Here is a 25,806-nt window from a genome sequence, read left to right as displayed (position 1 = left end):
TAAGAGTAGCACATTATCAACTTAAATTAACACGGGAAGATACGATAGTTAAAGAAAAGACATATCTGAAAGATAATAGGGTGTTTTAATAATATCGATATAGAAGGTGAATTTCCTTTTCTGTTTTTATGTCCAGTATACAAGCAACAATATCAGAACTGGATAAGAAAATATAATTTAAGGCGCGCAGTTATGTTTTCAAGTATTCAAGATAATGAAAGTTGTAAATGACAGTATGCAGTCTGGCTAAAGATCTATACGAAGCAATTAATACTTTGAAAAATCAATGCTAAGTGGGTATTCAACCTCCACGTGCAGATAGCTAATTGGGTATTCCACCTCCACGTGCAGATTGCTAAGTTGGTATTCCACTTCCACGTGCAGATTGCTAAGTGTATATTCCACTTCCACGTGCAGATTGCTAAGTGGGTATTCCACCTCCACGTGCAGACTGCTAATTGGATATTCCACTTCCACGTGCAGATTGCTAAGTGGGTATTCCACCTTCACGTGCAGATTGCTAAGTGGATATTACACCTCCACGTGCAGATTGCTAATTGGGTATTCCACCTCCACGTGCAGATTACTAAGTGGGTATTCCACTTCCACGTGCAGATTGCTAAGTGGCTATTCCACTTCCACGTGCAGATTGCTAAGTTGGTATTCCACCTCCACGTGCAGATTGCTAACTGGGTATTCCACCTCCACGTGCAGATTGCTAATTGGGTATTCCACCTCCACGTCCAGATTGCTAAGTGGATATTCCACTTCCACGTGCAGATTGTTAAGTGGGTATTCCACCTCCACGTGCAGATTGCTAAGTGGGTATTCCACCTCCACGTGCAGATTGCTAAGCACTAATATGTTTGCAAGGCATGTAAAAAGTGTACAACAATACGCATGCATATATATATATATATATATATATATATATATATATATATATATATATATATATATATAACGTGCGTATAGTGTATTTACAAAAATAATCATGCTTTTATATAACAATAACCCGTGTGTAAGGTATGTTAAAAGTGTACAGCAATGAGGATTTTGATAAATTAAATGGGTTAGTGATAAGTTGAAAGAAGCAATCCGACGAAACCTTGGCAAAGAAAAATTAAAAAAAAAAATGCCAGAAAATTTATTGTATGATGTTGTACAAGAAAAGTTTCATTCTCTGACGTTGACCAAGCCACCAAAAGAAGTGACTATTGAAGACTTGAAAATGACCATTAAATACACTGACGACAGCGAAGATAACCAACGATAAATCAGTGAGAGAAATGATGTAAGCATACTATGTTGGTTGATATTCTTCTGGGGCAATAAAGAACATGAGGAGACGATACGCATTCCTGAAAAATGGTTGCATTTCTATGAAAAGTTTTATCCAATGAAGAGACACAGAGCCCATAAAGTCAATACACAAGGACATACAGTTATTCCTAGAGAATTTCTGGTTCAAAAAGAATTACCCCGAACACTTTTGAAATTATTTCATCTGAGCGTAAAGTGGATGATCAATTTTGATTTAGTATAATGCATTATTGCAACGGTGATTGCGCAGTAAGTCCATCAATTAACCGCCTGAAGAAAATTTTATTTAAACAGGAAGAACGGTTGGATACTAAATTGCGGAGGCTGCAGGTACCCGATGTTGTGGGAAAAACATAAAATCAACATAGGGAAATCATTCAGAACGAGGGAATCAGAGACTCTTTCGTCAAAATTATATCGATGCTTCCGAGGATGCGACGAAACTATACTTGGATACCAAGGTCACCGATGTGTTCTCAGTAATACAGTAACTTTATGGACCGAAGTTATAGGAACAATAACCAGTGAAACAGGATAAAACGGCAGCGTAACAAATCGTCGCCTTACCTTCGGTACCGGAGGGGATGGCTTTAATACAGCTAAACTCCACATCTTAATGGTGCGCGGGTCCGAATCGTATGTATTCATCTTAGTCGGATACAAAGGTACCTTTGGTGGAATGGTAATATTGATAACTAATCACCAATTGTTTAGTGAGACATTTAAGCATTCCATCAAAGAGAATGTTCGAAAACGTTTCACATATATGATATCGTTATCATTAGTTGCCGGATACGATTTTCAGTTGGAAGGAATCGACATCTATCCGGAAGGGTACATAACCGTCTTTTTTGTAGGTGTTTAAGATTTATTACTACATATACGTTATGAATTCGGAAGGCCAAAAATGACCTTGTGAAAGTTACTGATGGGGTATTAGTTAAGCTGATAAAAGGTGGCAACATTGCTGGTGATTTTGTTCTACTCTTGGACGTATATCTGCGTCAGAGTGGTGTTAGGAAACCCTAGTATACGCGCAAAATTAGCTTGAAAAGGGTGAAATATAAATCGACCGTTGGGACCACAACCCTGATGTATCAATACCAACTCGATGCAGATTTGGAAATAGAGCACTAACAAGCAAAAACGTCCGATCGTTGACTACGCCGCCAGGTGTGAAAACAGCAAGCTTCTACCTCAACGTTGGGATACTAATCTAATATTATACGGTGAAAAACAATCCGTCAAATATCTCAAAGCCAATATAAACGACACCAAAGAAAGAAATACACATATTAGCATTCAAAAAAGCGCGCTTCTCAGTGTAACAGTTTTTTGACAAGAACGGTACCATTTGTTACACAAAACGTGGGCATAAGCAATGTAGTTCTAGGTAAATCTGGAAGCATGCAAACAGTCATCGAGAACATATTTTCTATGATTGTATGGCAGTTGTACCAGTGAAGAAAATAATTGGTTGGTTTGTACTACAACGCGACAGTATTAATATAAAAATTGTGATGGATCCTCAAAATTACCGACGTGGGGTAATTCTCGGAGCGGAACAATAACCGCGAGATGAAATTACCGTGATATCCGTTTGACTCGCGAAATACAAACGATTGTTCGTTGGCGTGGACGCTATTTGCGGATATATCACCGCGATCACCGTTGACCGTAGGTATTGATGGAATTACGTTTACAGCAACCTTCATATTTATACTATTCTGATTTGCTGTCGGAGTATTATCGATAGTAATCGGTGTCGCGGGATGGAGTTGGGAAAATAACTGTTAACCGGTTACATTCACGAATACGTGTTTGTTCGGACATTCTCGCACAAATTAGTCTCAGCAAGTTTGACAACTGTACTCCGTGGCTATCAAGGACAAAATGATTAGCTTGGCAGAATTCGAAATGGCGCTAGTTGAAATAGATAACCATCGATGACTTCGTGCGCTGATATGGCCACCCAGAACAGGTAACTGATTTACAGGGAGTGCAATTCGAGTGCACGGTTGACTGAGTACATCGATTTGTCTAGGATATCACAGTACTGCAGCTCGTAACTCATGAAAAACAGACCTTTCGCGTAGACTCACGTGGGCTACAAACACAGATGCACACGTTTGTAGAAAATCCTCAGTTGGGAATATTTGAGAATCCCGAAAGGTTTTCAGACCTGATAACGGGAAATGGGCAACTGGTAAAAAAATTCCCTTTATCATACTACGTCCCTTGTTCTTGATGATTGTTGTTGTTATTTTTCTTTGTTGTTTAACGTCATTTTCATCACATGATATGCTATACTTTGTGGTCAGTATAAATGGTAAAGGATGAACCAGGGAAAATCCTGGTAAAAACCACCGACCCACAGGAAGCTACTGGCAAGCTTCCTGACATACCCACATTGGCCGTCCCCTAGACTCGAACCCATACTGAAAGACTATAAAATCCCATTGTCTGTAAATGTTATTCATTATTATCTAGGCTAACAGTGGGGCAGACTACAAAATCCCATTGCCTGTAAAGGTTATTTATTATTACTCAATCTAACAGTAAGACAGACAATAAAATCTCACTGCTTGTAAAGGGTATTCATTATTACCCAGTCTAACAGCAAGACAGACTATAAAATCCCATGTAAAGTTTATTCATTATTACCCAGTCTAACAGTAAGACGGACTATAAAATGCCATTGCCTGTAAAGGTTATTCATTATTACTCAATCTAACAGTAAGACAGACTATAAAATCCCATGTAAACGGTATTCATTATTACCCATATTCCATGCAAAGTTATTATTTCTAACTTTATGGGGACACAATGGCAAAGAAAACAAATCACATCTTATTTCTTTTATCGTAAATTTTCTTGCAGTAAGCTTGACAATTAAAAAAAACAAGTGACAGAACTGAATTCTTTCAGACAAGGCATAGTAGATGCAGAATTCAACCATTTGTTTCTTGTAATCTTGGAAAAAATATTGAACTGCAAGTCGTAACAAAGAGCTTATGAAATCGGATACAGATTGATAGATTCGACAACATACACGTATATATATATATATATATATATACATACATATATATATATATATATATATATATATATATATATATATATATATATATATATATATATATATATATATATATATATATATATATATATATATATATATATATAATTGAAGGTGCTGTGTACGCATTTGTAACTTGAAAGGGCTCTTATGATGTGGGTTGCAGCCTTTGGGAATGAACCAAAGTGACCTAGTTTAGTTGGCCTGGTGTCAGGATAATGTGACTAGATGGTCTATCCACATGATCATTTTATTATTTAACACAGCATAAATAAAAACATGCCATCTTCATTGTTTACTTTTAAACAAGTTTTTTATTTAGAACAATCGATCGGAATTTGTATATGAGTTTACCTAATGTTGCTTAAGTCTATATATGTGATATATCAAATATTAAATCCTAACTAAACCGCTCCGGTGGCCTAGTGGTTAGAGCGTCTGCCTCGGATGCGGGAGATCGTGATTTCGGTCCCCGGCCGAGTCATACCAAAGACTTATAGAAATGGTACAAACAGCTGCCTCGATTGGCGCTCAGCATTAAGAGGTTAGTGTTAGGACTGGTCGGCCTGGTGTCAGGATAATGTAATAGCGTGGGACATCATGCTACATGTCTGCGGTATGATGCTCCAGTGCTAGACATCACTATAAACTGTCACTCTGCAGACATCGTAGCAATATGACTGAAACATTGTTAAAGCTACGTTAAAAATCAAAATCACACAAATCCTAACTAACATTAGCTTCTTACTTTCGCTTTCGTTCTGTTAATAGCTGGTATGATTCATGTCCAATAAATGTTCAGTGATATTACCATTGTCACCTGTTAAATATATTTAGTAGCTTTGTAAATACTATACTCACTATACCTTCTTGATGGGTCGTTTTCTAAGTCTGATAGTTACGTTTATCTATTCGTTTATAAAACCAACTTGTCGAATTTTTCTATTCGTGATCTTGTTTCAAATATGATTTTATTAAAATATATATGCAAGTCATCATTGTTACTGCCGTAAAATCTGCATTTCTTCATGTTCCTCTCAAATGAACCCCTGGGCCTCTGCACACTTTCTTTTAAATCAAGACAACAGTTATAGCATTTGTTTTATCAATATTTCACTCCGTGGATTCTATTATAAAATAGTTATCTCACAAAATAAACAGCCTATAGCAAATTCTTATTAAACAAATAATTCCGTGCTGCAGTACGAAGCAATTTTTTTTTCTCCATAAGTGGCATGAAAGCAATTCGTTGCTAGCTGGTAGGCAGAGGGGACCGAAATGTTAATGGACAATGTAACGCTTAATTACCTGGTAAATCCTAGCGGACGATACTGTATATATTTGTCTGAATGGTGTAGTAAATTTAATGATTTTCAAATTAGGCAGCATCATTGCTGGTCTAGTGTTTTTCGAGTTTGATTTTTAATATTCTTCTATAGCAATATCGGTCTGATACAAGGAAGAAGACTGGACCATTTTTCTTACATTTGCACTAAATGAAAATATGGAGCAAGACTGGCGTTAAAAAACGAAGTGCGTTGCTCCATAGTATCAACAGAGGTTTTCATAATGTTGAAGCCAGACAAACGTCTTCTAAAGTTGTCCATTTCTCATAATTATTACTACTCTGATAAACAATATATTCAGTTAAATAAATGTTTGGTAGTAATCTTGAAAGTATCTGGTGTTTAAAAAGATTAGGTTCTGCCTTGAATATACTTTTTTTTTCTTTCCGACGTAAAGTTGCTATTGATAAACAATGTCGTGTAGCAGTCTAAACATTAATGAGTGAGTCGACCGCCTTAAGAAAAATAACATAAATAAACCAGCACAGGCTATAGGAAGAATTTAATTAAAAAAGGATGTAAAAATAAACACACACACAGATATATATATATATATATATATATATATATATATATATATATATATATATATATATATATGTATTCGTGGGCTGATTAGAAGACATACTCCTAAATCAAATAATACACACAAAATGGCTTAACCGTCAGATGTGGCCTTAATACTGTGTATCCAGGAGAGATATAGATACTAAATCAAATTCACGAAGGACGTGTGAAAGTCTGGTATATACTGGTTTGTCGTCTTGATTTTGCACAAAAACAGGAAACGTATTTGATATCAAGGAATGACTTCCGCATTTATTCGGTTGCTGTAAAACACAACAATCGAGGTTACTACCATGCTATTTTTCATGTTTCAAACATGAGATGTTTAAAAAATATAAAGTATATTGATTAAACAAAATTAAGCAGCGAAGGTAGGAATTTAACAGTAACTGTCAAAAACGTTCGTAAAATAAATTCACTCTTGCATTTTATTGTGGTTTCTGCAACTGTGCTTGATACTGCTGGGAAACGTGACAATGTCGTCAGCCTGTCCTCAGAAATACTGACATGGCAGTTGTTAGAATCACTTAAGATAGTATATTAATGCATAAATTTTGGCATTGGCAACGTATTTCTCTCTCAATTGTATTCTGGAATTCGGATAACCACTTACGCAGGTCAAAGGAACAAGTTGGGGTAGCAACTGTTTCAGTTTAGGTGCTAGAGCGCCATCTAAATTAATGAATGTTTAGCGTTCGTGTATTTTCCTGTGGAATTTGGTGGACAGGTTGGTCTTCACACATTTGGACCTGTTATAACCTTAAATAAAAATGTTCGATAGGAATTTCGAATGTAGTCATATTTTCCCTTTTGAAATTTCATTGCAACTGCAGGGTCACACTATGAAGAACTCGTAAAACTACACAAAATCAGGACTATTTGTTTGTAAAACTAGACAAAATCAGGACTATTTGCTGGTAAAACTAGAAAAAATCAGGACTATTTGCTTGTAAACGAGACAAAATCAGGACTATTTGCTTGTAAAACGAGACAAAATCCGGACCATTTGCTTGTAAAACTAGACAAAATCAGGACTATTTGCTTCGATTCTGCGTGATAATGACTAATGAAGACAATATAATTGTCAAAGTTGGTAAATACGTTTAATATTTGTATGTGTTTATCGCTTTGACCCCAAGTAGAAATACACCACACTATGCAAATTTTGGCTTCATGCACGTATGCTCTGAGAAGCGAAAGGGACCTTGTCCACTTTTAATAACAGAACGATCTAAACAATGTCAAACAATAGTGCAGACTTCGTACCACTCCTCTGCAGAAGCCACTATTCTCATCCCCAGAGGAGGCCGCTTATGGCGAGTTTGACTGCACTGTGATCACTGAAATTATATATTTTCAAAGAACGTGTTTTTGATTCACACCCTCCGTACAGGTCATTAATATGGCTTGCTCGTCGCGGTTTTTATTTCTTTTTAGCGTTACCATGATGCTACAGCCACAGTATCTCCTGTAAATGTTATTTGCATCCAGTGAGTTACATGAACTCAAGTGATCTCAGTCCAGGTCATGCGAGACATGAAGGTTCTGCCCAGTAATGTTTTAGCAAATATGCATTTCTAAGACACAGAGGTTGTGAACGTACTTGCAGGCTTACGCTTTATCTACTGTACATGTGAGCACAGAGAAAACAACTATACTCTCTTATAAGCCGAGTCTGAAGCAAACTGTGCAGACCCATATCTGCCGTCGCATCATGCTCCAGTTGACTTGGGTCTATGCATTTCGTTAGGACTAATCAGTATAGCAAACAATATAGACCCTGATCTTCGGGTGCATTAAGCTACGGCAGATCAGGATCTTTGTTGTTTGCAGTTTGAGTCGACTTATAAGCGTCTATATACTGTGTTTGGTCAAATTCTCGAGGTATGTCAGTGTAACTGAAAACAAATCTCACTATTAGCTTGAGTACATATAGGTACTTACTACTGATGATGAACAATACACACTACGTATTTCATATTCAGTGCTTTATTTTACCACAAATAAAGTCTAATAAAACGAAATTTCTTTGGCTTTAAATATTGCCCCCATCAAAAATCTAATTAGTCTGCAGGTTTCCTGCAAGAGTGAAAATATCAGGGACTCAGTGACTGAATTTGGAAGAAATTCTCTCGTAAAAAATTAGTCAAAAGGGACCGGATGTCTGGAAAGTCAACGGGCACAATTTTGGCGGTAGAAGCGAACAAAGTTTGAAAGCAGAAGGTATTTGCGTCAATTTCATGTACTTCGTTGATACCAATATAATGATTTGCTTGAATTTTATTGTTTATAATTGCATGAATGTTTTCGTTTAAATTCGTAGATTAATATCCTTGATATGCGTATAACTGTGTTGAGTTCAGATATCTGAATTCGGACAATGATCTTCTTTATATAAATTGACGAATTGTTTGAATTTGTCATCTTGTTTGTATAGCCTCATAATACCACACCACCAGTCGCAACCGCTACAATATCTTTTGAGCTTAGACTGAAACTATAGAAAATGAATGCAGTACTGGAGGAAAGCATTCACAAACGATATATATATATATATATATATATATATATATATATATATATATATATATATATATATATATATATATATATATACATACATACATACATACATACATACATAAGGTAAAGAAACATTTCTGCACTCTTTAGCATTGTTAAGATGGTATAACTTTACATGTAAGAATGTCCGGCAGGTCATGGAGAGTTTACGTGGTATCACACACTCCGTTTGACATGAATCTTCATTCTTGTACATTTCTCTGTCTCTCTGTCTCTCTCTGTCTGTCTCTGTCTCTGTCTCTCTCTCTCTCTCTCTCTCTCTCTCTCTCTCTATATATATATATATATATATAGAGAGAGAGAGAGAGAGAGAGAGAGAGAGAGAGAGAGAGACAGGCAGACAGTCAGAGGAGGCAGCCCTTTTATGCCATTGGGTGGGGAAATTGGGGTTAGAGAAGTCACATAACTTGTTAAAGTATAAGGTCCCTACCACCTGTAATTCTTGTGGTACTAAAGTATGATGCTAATTCCACCTCTTCATAAAGATGTATATTTACTAAGTTCTACTGTCCTTACTCTATTTAATGGATGCATATAGTATATATACTAAGTTCTACTGTCCTTACTCTATTTAATGGATGCATATAGTATATATACTAAGTTCTACTGTCCTTACTCTATTTAACGGATGCATATAGTATATATACTAAGTTCTACTGTCCTGACTCTATTTGATGGATACATATAGTATATATACTAAGTTCTACTGTCCTTACTCTATTTAATGGATACATATAGTATATATACTAAGTTCTACTGTCCTTACTCTATTTAATGGATGCATATAGTATATATACTAAGTTCTACTGTCCTTACTCTATTTAACGGATGCATTTAAGCGTGTAGTGGGTACGCTGCTTGTTGACTTCACTGTCTTAATAAATGGGTGAGGTCTCTATATCATTTGCAAAATCCATATTAGCATGTCCATCCCAGTGGGATTACAGTCCATTAAGGTTTATTCTAAAAGACTTACACTATGTCAACTTACCATTGCGTGTTTCCTGGCGGCAGACAATATACAGTCAGCAGTAACTTCGGTTACAAACGTTACGTGTTGCTACTACGACGAATCAACAAAGATGTAATTTTCTTATTTCGACGAGAATTTTTTTTTATATCTGTCACAAACCTGAGAGAATAATGTCACACTTCGTTGCAAATAAATACACTGGGGGAAAAAAATGTTATCTGATTCACTCAGATGCGTTAAATATGCTTGCCAAAAGAATGACCCATATTGCCCACTATCTCTTTCTGTTTTCTCTGAATATCTGTTGCTCACTTAAAAATGGTTCCCGTCTCCCCTACGGAAATGCTTGTTTCTATTCATGTCACTATTCTTCGCTGTAAATGAAATCCTTTCCTAGTCCACTTAATATTGGCCCTTGTCGAAACAACACCTAGTCGCAGCAAGTCTCCCAGAAACACAGTCTAATTAATTAATTTCACTTTTCGTCAATTCTCAAAGAAAGGAATCAAATCAGAATACAGTGGTCTCAAGATTGGATCAGATAGACACAAACGAAAGGAATTCTCTGTACAATAATCCGCCGATATACATGAGCTAGGGAGCTCTGCATTGCATTAACCATGGTCGAGGAAAGATTCCTACCGTGCATAGTCACATGATGATAGTTCTGAGAGAGTACGCCGTACCAAAGCGCTTACGCATCCTCTCCATGACAAATAATACACTTGGTGCTCCTCTGATTTTCCTGTTTACCTATCCGTCATGTCTTTAATGAAACAAAATTAAGGCCGGGCGGCCATGGAAACATATATTATAGTAAATGCTCTTTTGATAACCTCTCTTAAAGACTTCCAACACACATGATTTAAGGGTTTCCACGCCACCATAGTGAGATACCAAACATACAGACATGGAAGCACCATTCATACAGACTTGATCAAACCGGATGATAAGAAAGTCAGGGGACCGAACAAATTACGTCGTAACATCTGTTTCGTGATAAATGGGAGCTTTCTTTGGACACAATTTGTATTTGACCCTGGATGATATTGTGCAACTATCAATAATTACTTTTGTTTCACTCTAGATCCAATGGTACATCCGTCCGTAAATCTATCCGCCCATCTCTCCACCCTTGTATCCATCCATCCATCTATACATACATCTACGCATCTATACATACATACATACGTACATACATACATACATACATACATACATACAGACAGACATACATACATACATAGGCACAGATCGATTAGGCCCAGGAATATGGCATCAAATGTAACAGAGCGACAAATTGATGGCGGCCTTTTATAACAACAAGAAGAAATAAAGAAGGAAACCTCTGAAGTGAATAAAAATGTGTAGCGAATACATCATTAATAAGCACTTGCCACAATAAGATCTGCGATTCGCTACCCTTAGTTTCCTGTCGTCCCTCACCTATTTGCCATTGCGGAGGGCTGCTTCTTCAAATGGGCCTAGGGGCGGAAAAATCTGAATACATCGTTGCGTACATAGATCTACCCATCTGTTATTCGAAAACGATACCATTCTGACTTCCAACAATATGTACAAAATAAATTTCATACAGCAGGGACTCTGTTACAGAGAAGACTTTCTCACAACTTTCCTAATAATTTGAATTCCTCCAGTAACGGTTCTCCTTGAACACTTTATGGTCACGTGCTCTAGACATAAACACATGAACGGACGGTTGAACGTTATTAAATAATCAATATGTTGTCTTCGAAAAGCATGGAAAATGTTTAAACTATTGTTTACCAAGTTAGTTAATTGGATAGTTTATTAGTCACTCAACCGATCAGCCTGTCAGTCAGTCATATTAGCTACTTTCTCAGTGCAGAATGACAGTTGTGGGATTTTTATTTGCTCTTTAAGTACTAGTTCCGTCCTTACGGAAACAAAATACGATAATTCACAATTATAAGGATCAGCTAACCAGAATTGTGCATGGAATCCAGGCAAAAATGAGTTCTACCGCTTTACGCATGCTCTCTATTTGCCTATGTTTAGAAACAGAATGATGTGTGTGTGTGTGTGTGTGTGTGTGTGTGTGTGTGTGATATGGATTTTTAATATATCTTTAACAATTTTTCAGTCATATCGCTACGATGTCTACAGTTTGACAGTTTATAGTGATGTCTAGCACTGGGGCATCATGCCGCAGACATGTAGCATGATGTCCCACCCAGTCACTTTATCCTGACACCAGACCGACCAGTCCTAACACAAACCTCTTAATGCTGAGCGCCAAGCGAGGCAGCTGTTAGTACCATTTTTTCAAAGTCTTTGGTATGACTCGGCCGGGTTTCTAACCCGCGACCTTCCGCATTCGAGGCGGACACTCTAACCACTAGGCCACCGGTGCGGTCAAATATAATGGTAAGTAGAGTTGCCGATACTCTGTTGTGTCTGTGTCGACTAGTGTCATCAATCTGATATATTTTGTCAGCGATCATGGAATGCGGATGATTTCCAGATACAACCAAAGATACAGCGATGTAAGGTCTAGAGCGAAAGAACCTTGCAGCGACGAAAACTAACTTCCGAAAAGCATCTCGATTTTCGACAAGATGAATTCTCAAATTTGAATCTACGAATATTATTATCTTATTTTATTAAAAGACTTTTAATATTAGCCAGATATTCTTTATAGAGCTTCGGGCATTTAAAACGAACATACAAACCGAAGGCACTGATCACGTTAAAATGACTTGAAAACGAGATACCGATGTCCAAAAGCGATATATCGATGGCCAAAAGCGATATATCGATGGCCAAATGTATTGAGCACGATCTGCATATGCTTTTTATTACCAGAGTAAATATGTTGTTGTATGTATTTTTTCCATTTGTAATCCCTGCAAAATTGTACTTTAATGATAAAAAAATGGATACAAATTTGACAACATCGATTGAAGATTGAATACCTACGTTGTACTTCATCAGCAGCACGGACTCGTTATTGTCCTAGTCGATGAGGTCAATCTCTGCCTTTAAACATTTTTAAGGGTACGGGCAACCAAGATAGAGAGCAAAAAATGGCCAAATCTGAGACCTTGGCGAAATCCCCAGGAATACTTACACCTCCATCTACACGGTAATATCCACCTTGAAACAAAATATAAAACAAAAAATGCTGCTAACACTTCCCAAAAGCCAAAAAGGAGACAATAATAAAGGCAAAAGGGGTAAAATACTCAAACATACAAGGTCAAAAATCTGTTTGGATGAACATCAATCTTTAAAAATGTGACAGACCTAGGTTGTAAACACCATCACATCTCGACAGCAAATGGCAAACACAAACACTTTATCTATTATATGTATATGTGACCTACTAAGATAAGGAGAGGAGGAAAGGCGGATAGGATACCATTTATCTTGACCTACCATCCAGGCAACCACAAAGTAGGTAAAATCATCGGCAAACACTGGCCCATCGTGAAACTGTGTGACGCACTAAAGTTAATCCTCCCTAACGAACCTGTAGCAGTCTACCGAAGACTAAAAGTCTCAAGGACTTCCCAGTCAGGGCGAAGCTAACGCCAGTCACTAAGACCACCCTAGTAAATCTGGCCCCTGTCGCGATAAAGGGTGCAAAACCTGTCAATATATGATAGAGACCAGGACATTTTCTAACACAGTGGCTAGCGAATAACTGAACATACATGGTCCAACAAAACGTGCAAAACAGAGAATGTAATGTATCTCATCACATGTAAGATCTGTAGCCTTCAGTATGTCGGAGATACTGAAAAGCTATACAAAAGCATCAACTTGCATAGATCTGACCGAATGACAGAAGCCCAGTCAATGAACATTTCCCCTCTCGTGGCCACAGTAATATAACAAATTTTGCAATTGCTCAAAGCCCCAAGTGAAGTTCCGAAACCAGGAAAGATACACCGCCTTAGAACACTGAAACCAAGCAGTTTAAACCAAGAAGACTAGAAAAGGACAGCCATGCACAAATAAATTATCTTTTTGCAGCCGACATATTTTCTTTTAAATAATTCCCTAACATTGCCTATTAGTCAACCAATAGCCTATAATTACTAATATAACAATGAAATATCTGGGATATAATTTGAGCTTACATAAATTTACATAAAATAAGAGATGTCATTATGTCTCATCGAATTTTAGGTCAATATAAAATATTTTCCAGCAACCGCATCAAATTGAAGCAAGCTAGTTGAAACATAATAAATTCAAAGGTCTCATCCCTGTAAAAAAATAGTCATGTAGAGTTTTGCAAACACAACGGTTTTCCTGATTTGTTTGTTTCTCATGTCTATTTTTTGCATTTGCCTTCGAAAAAGACTCGTAAAGAGTCGAAATTGCTACGGCTAGCCAGATACATAGTTTTGCACTGTTCATTGTCAGTTTTTTGCATTTATCTAATCTGATTAACGTCAGATCTCCGCTGTCCTACGTGAAGATCTGACGAGGACCACTTACGGGTCAAGTTCTGATGACCTTTGAACTAGCCAATGGAAATGCAGCTTTAAAAAATCTGAAAGTGAATCAAATCGTTCGGTATACATGCATGTTCTTCATCCACACTGCTCAGTCTCCAAACGCGAAGATATAAGAATTCATCTGATTGGTTGATAAAATTAGCGATTATGGTAATAACATAGGTTACCAGAACATGACCACTAAGCGGTCGCTGTGAGATCTTCATGTTTAACACTGCAGATCTGATTTTAATGAGATTGTGCATTTATCTTAATCAATCCCTGACACGCTTGATCCCAGAGAAATAGGTAATTATCTTCATATCTAAACTGTGGATTATATAAATTTGCCCCCTTTTTCGAACTGCAGGGTGGCGCATACGGTCTATTCAACATCTCCGAAAGTTCAGGAGTGTGGGTGTGGGTGTGGGAGAAGGGTCTGACGGTTTGCAAACGTAGACGCTGGAAAATCTGATGAGTAGCAAAGAGTAAGAAAGAAACGAAAATGTTACTACTACAATGAAGAAACATATTTGTGTGTCAACTGGCATTCTCGGTATTGACCATTTTATTCATGTATTGGGCGATTTCTAAACTAGGTCGTGAAACTCTACTATGAAAAGCCCTTGTTAGACATCGGACAATGGTTAAGACTGGATTTTCAGAAGCCAAGAAAAATGGACTTAAAGTTTACCTTTTAGTTGTTGAAATTATTTACTCTATCGTTCTTGTGGTTTCAAATTTATTACTAGCTTATCTATCTGATTTAACGTTATCACCGGCATATGTTGCACCGTACATACTCGCTTATAAGACGAGTCAAACTGCAAACAACAAAATTCCTTATCTGCCGTAGGACAATGCACTTGCAGATAAGGATCGATTATCCTTTTTGTTCTACTGATTACTCCTTACAAAGTGCACGGGCCCAGATCGACGGCAGATAGGGGTCTTTGCAGTTGACAATTGGATTGGAATTATAAGCGAGTATAAAACGGTTCTGAAATCATTGCTGCCGTCTACCTTGGAAACTACACTATAAGCACGCATATCGTCAATATATCCGATGAGTTTGATAATGAGTCACATCCACGCGTAAGTATGTGAACTTTTTTTAATTGGCCGAGCGTGTTATTACTGGCTGTATTTCTGGACCAGCATCTTCCATCTTTTTGGCTGAGCTTGGTACCATGCAAGAGGCTATATTTCTGAAGAGAATTTTAAATAATGCTTTATAGGATTTTTGATTATCAAAGCTTCGTACAAAAGCTATTATGTGCGAGGTCATAGTATATTACATAGATAATTTTACATCTAATTCGTTGGGCTTGTTGTCAAAAGGCTCAATTTGACACCTCGTACGTTGGCTCAGATGTTTGTCTGCGATGGAGTTTCTGCTTGGTTTTTTTTTTTTACGATCTATTGTTTTCTACAAAACTTTTCCAACCCATCGATAGGTAGCGACCTTCTTATTTGAGTTATTTTGACTAGCGTACTTAGGGCAGGACTCACAGATCTAGCATAGCTCCCCAATCACGAGTTATGTCTAATAACCGTTTGATGAAAATATCTTCCCTTGAGTACTGTTTCTTTTTTCCTGGCGTTTATGCGATTATAAACTTTTATTTATCATAGAAGAAGGAGTACCTGTATATTCAATAACCTGTGAGTAGTTTAATAGTGATAAATAAAAGTATTTGTTTTATCATTATGATGATTAAATTTCGAGTACATCTTTGCTATCCAAACCGGCTCTTTGCTGACCACAGCATTTTCAGTATATATCAGTTAGGCAGACTACATTAATCTTATTTTAAATCATTGTAATATGATATTGTTACGTATGACCGCTATGTTCAAATCCCTTGCGTAAAACTGTCACATGCGTATTTCGTCAAAGCACAGTCTTGAAAATGTTTAATCCGATACCAAGAATATTCTGTTAGTCTGGAGACTCTCTAGCATATGTGGAATATTACATTTAAACGTGCGCCCTCTTTTTTTATATCTCCAACTGATGAAGTCATCTTTCCACGGTTGCAGAGTATTGCACTCCATTTGCCTTATTGTTACTCATCTGCCGTATTGCAACATAAATACTTGTCCTTTTTATTCCTTCACAACGTTTGTTAGATGTACGCTAAAATCATTACCTAGCTGTAGCTGTATTTCTGGACAAAGTCCCCCCCCCCCTCTCTCTCTCTCTATGTATGTATGTATGTAATTATGCATGTATGTATGTATGTATGTATGTATGTATGTATGTATGCATGCATGCAAGCATGCCTGTCTGTCTGTCTATCTATCTATCCATCCATATATATATATATATATATATATATCTGTCTATCTCTCACAGTGTTGTATCTATTCATTATTTCTCGTATGTTGGATCCAAGCTCAGTCCTTTCCGGTAACGTACTGTATTTGCTTTTGAATGGATTTATCTGAAGAACCAACTTAGAGCAGTAGACTCTGTTAATGTGGAATATTCTATGGAATACTAATTGGATATTCGTCGTGAATTGTACATTCATAGTCCTATATACCTCCAATTAATCATAAGAAAACAAGCATGAATCTTCAGCATTCTTTGCTACCACTTCGCTCAGGTACTGAATAATTTGTCGATTCAACTCGTCCGTTATTGTTTTGTGTTGCTTGTAATCACTGACTGATTTTTCCAACCTTCCGGTTTCTTTTGCCTCTTTTCACGTTTTATGGAAAAAGGTATCCTATTCATACCAGAGAAACGACTTTAGTGAAAATGAGATTCCAGTGATCAGTGATTTTAGGTGCTAATTTTGTAGAAAGGTATAAAATCCAACAAGGAAGAGAAAGTTATTTATGCAATCCTTTTAGAATCAATGACTTGTGATTAAAGAAAAATCATCCCCCCAAAAAACATTCAGCATTTCGACTGTGGAGACAAAAACAAGTCTTTTTTTATTGTAGGACAAGTTCTGAATTCTCCTGATCCTACTGGAGTAGTAGAGGAGGCGAATCCTACAACTTTTAGAAGGTTCCAAATGCCGAAATAACCCCTTATAAAACCGCGATGACGCTTTATGTAAACGCAATTGTCGACGTCGTTGCTGCCCTTTGTTGTCGTTGCCCTCCTTGCTGCTTCCTGCGTCCCTTTTCGAAAACTAAGGTCTTTATCGAGGTACCAAAAAAAACAACATTCGCGCGTCTGCTGCCATAAATTAAAAAATTGTTATACTAAATAATGGTACATTCGGAATCTTACACAGCTAGACTAGCCAGAGAGCGAGAAGAAGCACTTAAGAAATATATCCCTGTAAAGGAGGATTTCAAAAAAATTTACAATTACAACAAGAAGCTAAGGAAGGTTTTACAGAATCAACTGAACTATTGTTTAAGCCTGTTACCACATCATTATCGCGTACTGCTCAACAACAAAATGTTGCAACAAGACGGTTAGCATCTGCAGCTGAACGATCTGCAGCTACTAGGGCGGTCACTGCTATCAGGAGAGTTGCAACAAGGCCACCCGAAGAAGTTTTTGTAGATTCGTCAGAAACGCTACCTGGAGCCGAAGCTCCGCCGGAATACAAACCTGGTAAGGCAGAAATCAAGGAGGATGTAGCAAAAAATATTAAGATGAAAAATTACGATAACGCGGTTGATCTTGTAGGTGAATTTAATGATCATGAAAATTACCTGGAGCTGGGTTCGCCATCGTTAAAGTATGACCAATGGGAACGGTTGGTGTTTACTACACATAAAGGTATTCAGCGGGTCACGGCAAAATACGAAAATGATTTTGAACAATTTAAGAAAGATGTTAAAGCAAGGAGAGTTGCAAGCCCTGTTGTGACCGCAGATCTGTCAACGCCGTTAAAAACAACACCGTCAACAACACAGCCGACTAGCATGAAAAAAAAAAAACATCCGGCAAAGGTTTGGGAAGTGATTTTATTCCCTGCCCTGATAATATTTTCAATGACGTTTCGCGGTTAGAAGTTCTCAGAAGGAGGAAAACGAGCTGGAAATAACTCACCAGAAATAATTAATGAAGCCGCTGATATTTGTCGGCGATTATTTCAAGGTGGTGTCATGGATGCTAGTATTTACCAAGAACTCATTGATGAACTCGTTGACGATTATAGTGACTAAAGTCACAGCGATTAAACAGTAGTAAATATCATAATATGGTCATATACAACAGACACTATATACCCGTGCAGGTCAGAGCAGTAAACTCACGATTACCAATCTATAGAGCAACTTATGGAGACGGACTTGACGATGTGGTTCAGGGTTTATTTGCGGGGTTAGCACCAAAAGTGGGTCCTCTTGCAAAACAGTTATCAATGAAAGCCATTAATGTTGTTGGTGAAAAAGCTCCTGGTGCAAGTGCAATTTTTAGTGCTGCTGATAAGGCACTCTCGGCAATCAAAGAAAGACTAGCGCGACTAATTCGTAAACCTCAAAGAGGTTCACCACCACCGGTGAAATTACCAAGCACCGAAATTATGTCCGCGGATGTTAGTAAGGTGATAAATCAGGCTGCAAATCAGAAACTAGCGGCGTTGATAGATCAGGAATCTGACGCACAAAGAAATATCACAGCAAATTTGATAGCAGGAAGTGGGCTTCGTGTGCGACGAAGATAATCACTATTTGGAAAAATAGTATAAAATGCTCAAATACATATCCGACCCACCATTTAATATAGATGAGCCGGTTCAAAAAGATAACTCAGTGCGTGATTATCAATTTTATTCCTATGACGCACTAGAGCCAAATCAACGAGGGCGTATCGAACTTCAAGTTCATGATACAAGTAGATATTTCTTGCCATCTGAGGCGTTTATTGAAGTAGAAGGGGAACTTGTAAAGGCGGATAATACTGCATACGATCCCAATATACGAGTTGGTTTTGTCAATAATGGAATTATGGCCTTGTTTAGTAGCGCCATATATATGATTGATGGAAAAAATATCGAATCGATTCAAAATGATGTCGACGTTGCCACAACAATAATTGGTCTAGCGAGATATTCTGACGACTTTACAAGATCATCTGGTCCATCAATGATGTTTGCCAAAGATATTACCGACAGCGCCGATCATATTCAATATATTATAGGAACACCAACAAAAAAAACAAACTCTAACGCTGCTAATGACGCAGATATGGGGCCGGTAGTTATGAGTGTTAACGCGACTTACAACCTGGGATTTGCAACACGCCAAGCAATGTTGTCAGGAGAACGAAACAGTTTTTCGTGTGCGATTCCACTCTCTCACATCTTCGGATTTTGCAGAGATGTTAGAAAGGTTATCTTTGGAGCTAAACACACAGTTGTGCTCGTAAGAAAAAATGATGACAGTGAAGCGATCTGGCGAGGAGTTGGTGTCGATGCTGGTATGGTAAGAATAACGAAACTTTCACTGTGGATGCCAGTATTAACTCCATCGGTCACAGAAGAACCGCGATTGCTCTCTTTTACGAATCAAGGTGGTAAATTACTGTTATCATGGCTTACAGTAACCACAGACGCTATCCAAAGTTTCGTCAGAGATATATTTACTTGGCATATAGCATCACAACAAGGGGTTTCTGCGCCACGACATATTTTTATTGCGCTGCAGGATAATCGTCGACTGAATAATCAGGAACGTTCGCATATGATATTTGACTAACTCGACGTTACCGAGGTTTCGTTGAGGATAAACGGGCAACAAGAACCGTCTGAGGATATATTGTTAAGTTTTACAAATAATCATGTGGCGCGTGCATATAATCGCTGGCTGACGTTTCTTAGCGTAATATAAATATAGATACTGGGACGCAAATATCACAGTTTGATTTTACAAATTTGTACCCGATTTATTACTTTTCGCTGGAGCATCTTGATTTATCCAAACAATCTGTCGTTGATATACAATTCCGAGCTCGGATAGGTGCATTACCCAAAATTGCAGATGGTCCTCCAATTGTTTATGATCCCTATAGAGCAATCGCGGTCATTCTCAGTGACAAAACGATGTTACTCGATGGCACTAGTGGTCGAATGAGAGTCATTGATGCACCAGTAGAAAACATGTAGACATTATTTTAATAATGTGCATACAATTAGATCAATCTTGTATTAAATAAAATGTCATACAGTCACGTTAATGTCACTCTGACTTCTGGTCAGGCGAAAAACTTACAATCGAAAAACGCGAGCACATGTGGGGCAACGATAACACTAAAAAATGATCAAATTACTGGCGGTCCAAACAAATTATCGCTGACTAAAACACACCTTAATCATTTCAATAAAGCAAAACAAGCAAAAACTGGGGTTCAACTTAGTTTTGCTCCAAAAGCCGTCAAAGACATGATTAAAACCGGTGGTATATTTCCTCTTCTCGCCGCGATACCAGCACTGATAGCTGCTGCTGCCCTAGCTGTTGCTAAGGCCGCCGCGTTAGGAGCTGTTGGAACAGCTGCTTGAATGGCACTGAAGAAAGCCACAGGAAAAGGATATAAAAAAAAGGACGCGGGTTAAGACTTCCAGGAACGCCGCCCTCATGGTACCCATGACGGTTCTAGGTTTTACCCAGAGTGTTTTCACTCCAATGTCAAATTTTGATTTACTCGATGCTGTTAAACAATTAAATATAAAAACTTTCAGAGGCGTCTTTATGCGAGATCAGCTACCAGCACAACCAAACAATCCAGAAACTGGAATTATTAATCTCAATAACAGCGATGGTCCAGGAACTCATTGGGTTGCTTGCGCGATACATCCACGTGGAATTATCTATTTTGATTCGTATGGGTTAGCGCCGCCAGTTGAATTCCTCAAATATACAAAAGACATTCCATCAAAAGTTTGGTACTCAACGCTACCAACACAAACACTAACCGATCCTCCGATATGTGGCTGTGAAGTATGAAATGTTCTCACCGCGATATCAAAATCAATCAAACCACCTCACAAAGTCGTGCACGAGTATACCGCCGGTCAATTTAAACAGTTTCCTATCAAATAATGGTTGATATTTACGGAAGATCTATTCTCAACAAAAAAGTGAAGTGCAACTATATAGATTTATCAAAATATGCGACCAAAGATGAAATCGATAATCTTTTATCGTTATCCGGGATAGACCCAGATGAGGTTGTTATTTTTCAGGACCGACACGGAAATTTAAAAACCAACGATATCAAATGGCATGAAATAATTCGTAGGGTTATTGAAGCTACTCCGGGTAACATCCCTGTGTTCAATGACAGCGGAAAAATCAAAGATTCGCTGATATCAATTGCGGTGTTAAGAGATGATACGCAAAAATCTGCAGGGGAACGCGTAAAAAAGACCGGCGATACAATGACAGGTGAACTCAGCATGAACGGAAACAAAATAGTGGTTTTAAGAGATCCAACATCCCCGGAAGATGCCGCGACGAAAAATTATGTTGACACCGTTGACGGTAAATTATCCACGTTGCGGGCCGAATACGACGTTCATGTGAACGCGTTTGCAAATCTTCGTAGAAACTTTTGAAAAATTAATGAAACCGCAGAGGAAATCTTTGGTACTCCTCCCACCGCTGATATGAAGCTTTCTGATATCAAAACTAACATTGACACGATCAAACAAACACAGCAACATATCGTAAGTGGGATTCCTGAGATCGTTAACAAAACCAGCTTGATTAAAATCCCATCTGGAGTGACTGCCGGGCATATTACCAACATAGTATACACAGTATCATCCGGGTTCGCAACATGGTCTAAACAAAATAATACTATCAAATATACAGCAACAGTCACTGGAGTGTACAGGCTGTCTGTGTTCAGTGCTGCAAAATTTGAAATTTTCACAACATACCCCTGGCGACATTCCACTGACAAGTTTTCCGGGGTTGTGACTATCATATTAAACAAGGGAAAGAAACAGTTATACTGGAATCCGCCGACAAGAAATTAAAAGCAACATCTTACTGGTGGTGTTTGGAATTTGTAGCTGAAACGCCTCAATTGGTTACTGCGTAAAATAATAAAATGGCGTCAGAGTCAACGACTACACTGGATGCGCAGCAATATAGATACGATCAAGTACGCGAATGGCAGTCAGAGCTAAAAAATACCATTAACGAATGCACAATAAAAGTAAAAAAATACAAGTGGCGTGTAATCATCCTAGACACAATAGTGTATTCGGTATCTGCGATAGTTGCATCTACGGGAGTATTATTATCAGCGCTAACACCAGTGACAACTGCAATCGCAATCACAGTTACAGTTTCAACATCAACGACATTTGCAGGTGTTGCTAATATTAAAATATCCTCATGCACTAGCACAAAATTGGACGATTATGTCATACAACTAAACACAGCCACGAGCGCCTACTCGAAATTATCGTCGCTGATATCATCAAGCCTAAACGACGAAATAATATCAGATTCCGAATTTACGCAAATGGCAAAGATATACGAATACTACACCAGTCATTTAAAAAGACAAAAGATAAATAACAATGTCGGAATTACTTCAACAGATAGTCGAAAATACAAGCCCAAAACGAACTTCTTCGATAACAGTAATCTCGACTGGACCAGAATTCAGTATTAATTTTCCAACTGCGATTCTAGTAAACGAGATCGCGTTAGCACAATTACGAGTATATCACAGTTGGCCTAATATCAGATCAAAATCATTTAGTGTATTGCCAACAAATAATTCGTTTGTGTTTGCAAATAAAAATAAGTAACATGGCACACCAGACTGGAATGTCACTGGGTTACCAACCGGGTCTTATCAAATCGAAGAAATCGATGAAGAATTACAACGTCGAATAAAAAATATCACAGGAAAAGAATCTAATATAACAATAACTGTTCATGATCCAACGCTGTCTTATGCAATCGAAATAAACTCTCCAGATTACGCCGTGGATATATATCAGAGTTCGATCAGAACAGTGTTAGGATGGCCTCAAACTCCACCCGAAGCACCACCGTTACCTGGTGAACCTATGAAGTCTGATTATACCTCCGATAAAAAATCGTATCATATTCCAAAATATGAAAATAATCCGTTATGGAAAAGTATAAATACAAAACTGAGCAAATTTTATGACACAACATTAGCTGATAATATTTTGAAGTGGTATTATGGATCACCGCTGCGACCGTATCTTGAGAAAGATATTAAAATTACTTTTGGAGATTTTAGTCGCGATCATGAGACGCAACAAAAAAAGTTACGTCAATTATTTACTGAGTATCTCCTTGATACATCGTCGGCAAAAAATGAAATTATTAAGTAAATTGAAATATTAAATCAGCTTGTATTCGATATGGAAACCATTCATCAATCTATTATACAAACAGCAATGAGTGGAGGACAAGGAAGTCGATTTCTAACTATATATAAAATAACAACAGCAGATCTGCCGATTTCAAGTTTCCTGGATATAACGCACTCGAGCTAAAAAAATCAGTTAACGATCTCATAGACGAGTTTTTCCCTCAAATTCTTACACAACATAGGCGATCACTTCCACAACCAACTATCCTCCGATACAACAATAGTCAAATCGGAGACGGACGACATGTATCTCCGGGCATCGTAAATATAACCGAAGTGGTCGCGGTCAATCTTGTGTGTAATGTCATTGATGGCAGTTACAGCACAGACACGACAGTATCAAATAAAGTCCAGCAAGGATTTGTTCTTTATTCATTCACCCCGAAAGATATACCACCTGGATATCTAATCGTGCAAGAGCCGATCAATCCAGTCTATCTACGATGTCATAATCCGTGGCTGACCAGAATAAATTTCAAACTGACAGACCGGTCTGGTCACCTTCTTGATTTACGGAATGAAACACTACATATTAATTTACTTGTGAAATCCTGAAAATCTTACGATTTTTAGGATTTTCAGTCTTAAGACTTTCAGTCTTAGAAGTCTTCGACTTCCAAGTCAAGGTGAATAATTTTACTTCTGCGCACGAATATCTTATTTATATATATTTTGTGCACACTGTCCGATTTGCTAATTTTGATAGGGTATTTACTAGTCAAAATCATAAAAATTCAACCTTTTTCAGTAAAAAATAAAAAATATAATATATTTATTAAAATCTGCAGGAAAATTTATTTTTTACTGACAGACAATTAATCAAGCGAGTATTATATAATATACCAATATGTGAGGGTTTTTATACACGACAAGCAAGTACTTGAAAACTACATCAAAAAGATACACAGTTTATAGTCGGCCTAGTTGACTTGGTTATTGATGTGTACGGTAACGAAGACTTCCTATTGACACAATCACAGCTGGATAAGCTACAGCAAGAACGTATTTGTATAGTCAAGTGTAATAAAGATCAAATTCTAAATTACGCGCATTCTTGCATTAAATCCGATCGACTAAGAGAAATATTATCAGATTGACAAAGTCACCTTGACTTCGTCAAGGAAGTAAAAAAAATAATTATCTAATGCAAGTATCTTGATTACTTTTTTTTACCGTCACTGACATTCTACTTCCCCTAGACAAAGTCAAGAATGAAATCAAGGCGATGAAATCATTTCTAGGTATTTACTTCCTTGACTTCGTCAAGGGACATACATTTTTTTAGTTGTTTTACACGAGTATTTATCACCTTCCTTGTTTCCTATTCTTGGGCTAATTCCAACCTAATTTTTTCAATCACACGAGACAACGAAACAAATTCATTTATTTGTGCTTCTTCTACTGTAGCCAGCGATTTATATACATTCGTCTGGATCCTCTTTATAAATCTGTACTGAGCAGGCAAAATATAACGCCCTGCGCATTTATCCTCATGTAGTGTTTCAAAATCAGATATGATTGTTTCAGGATTTAGTTCATCGGATATATATTAAATCCGCGCTCTTCTAATTTTTTAATAGCAACAATCACATCATTGATATTTTCGTAATTCATATATATATATAAATATTATATATTTAAAAGAAAAAAATAAACAGTGGCACGATGAGCGGTTATCAATGGGCACCTGCACTGACCTACAGTGAATTTACTTGATGACCTATGTGTCTCCACGGGGTCCTTTCAGACTGAAATTTTATGATTTTTTTATCTTTGAGACTTTTGTCTTGGAGATTTTTTGTCTCGAGATTTTATCTCAATCTTACAGAACCTTTCACATGGTTTCTCGGCAATCCCCGTGATTTTTGGTCGCAGTCTTTCTGAATGTTTTATTTTTACCCATATGAATTAGAGCTTACATCTGCCACTGTTTATCTTTTTGGGCTCCACACAACGAAATGTTAAGGCTGTCTGTTGTACATACCCCCCAAGATCAAAATCCCAGGGGTGAAAAACACACCCCCACGATTCGACGTGGAGGAGATATGTAAACGAGGGCCCTGCTGGAGCCCCCAATTTTATTATAAAACCCCAAATGGGCA

At 37.5% G+C, this 25,806-nt stretch overlaps 1 protein-coding gene across 1 annotated transcript in view; it reads right to left on the bottom strand.

Moving 5' to 3' along the window:
• The window catches only part of LOC149805546 (neo-calmodulin-like), a 51,031-nt gene extending 40,407 nt beyond the window's left edge, over positions 1-10,624 (bottom strand). Inside the window, exon 1 of the mRNA XM_089950152.1 lies at positions 9,893-10,624. Within this exon, the coding sequence (XP_089806278.1) occupies positions 9,893-9,895 (3 nt within the window). The 5' untranslated portion in view covers positions 9,896-10,624. The remainder of the gene's footprint in view (positions 1-9,892) is intronic.
• Between the last annotated feature and the right edge of the window lie 15,182 nt (positions 10,625-25,806).

The sequence above is a fragment of the Sinohyriopsis cumingii genome, chromosome 2, assembly GCF_028554795.1.
Source record: "Sinohyriopsis cumingii isolate HCF-2022 chromosome 2, ASM2855479v2, whole genome shotgun sequence".
Taxonomy (NCBI): domain Eukaryota; kingdom Metazoa; phylum Mollusca; class Bivalvia; order Unionida; family Unionidae; genus Sinohyriopsis; species Sinohyriopsis cumingii.
The sequence above is the reverse complement of the archived record's forward strand: the minus strand, read 5'-3'. Positions and strand labels throughout refer to the sequence as shown.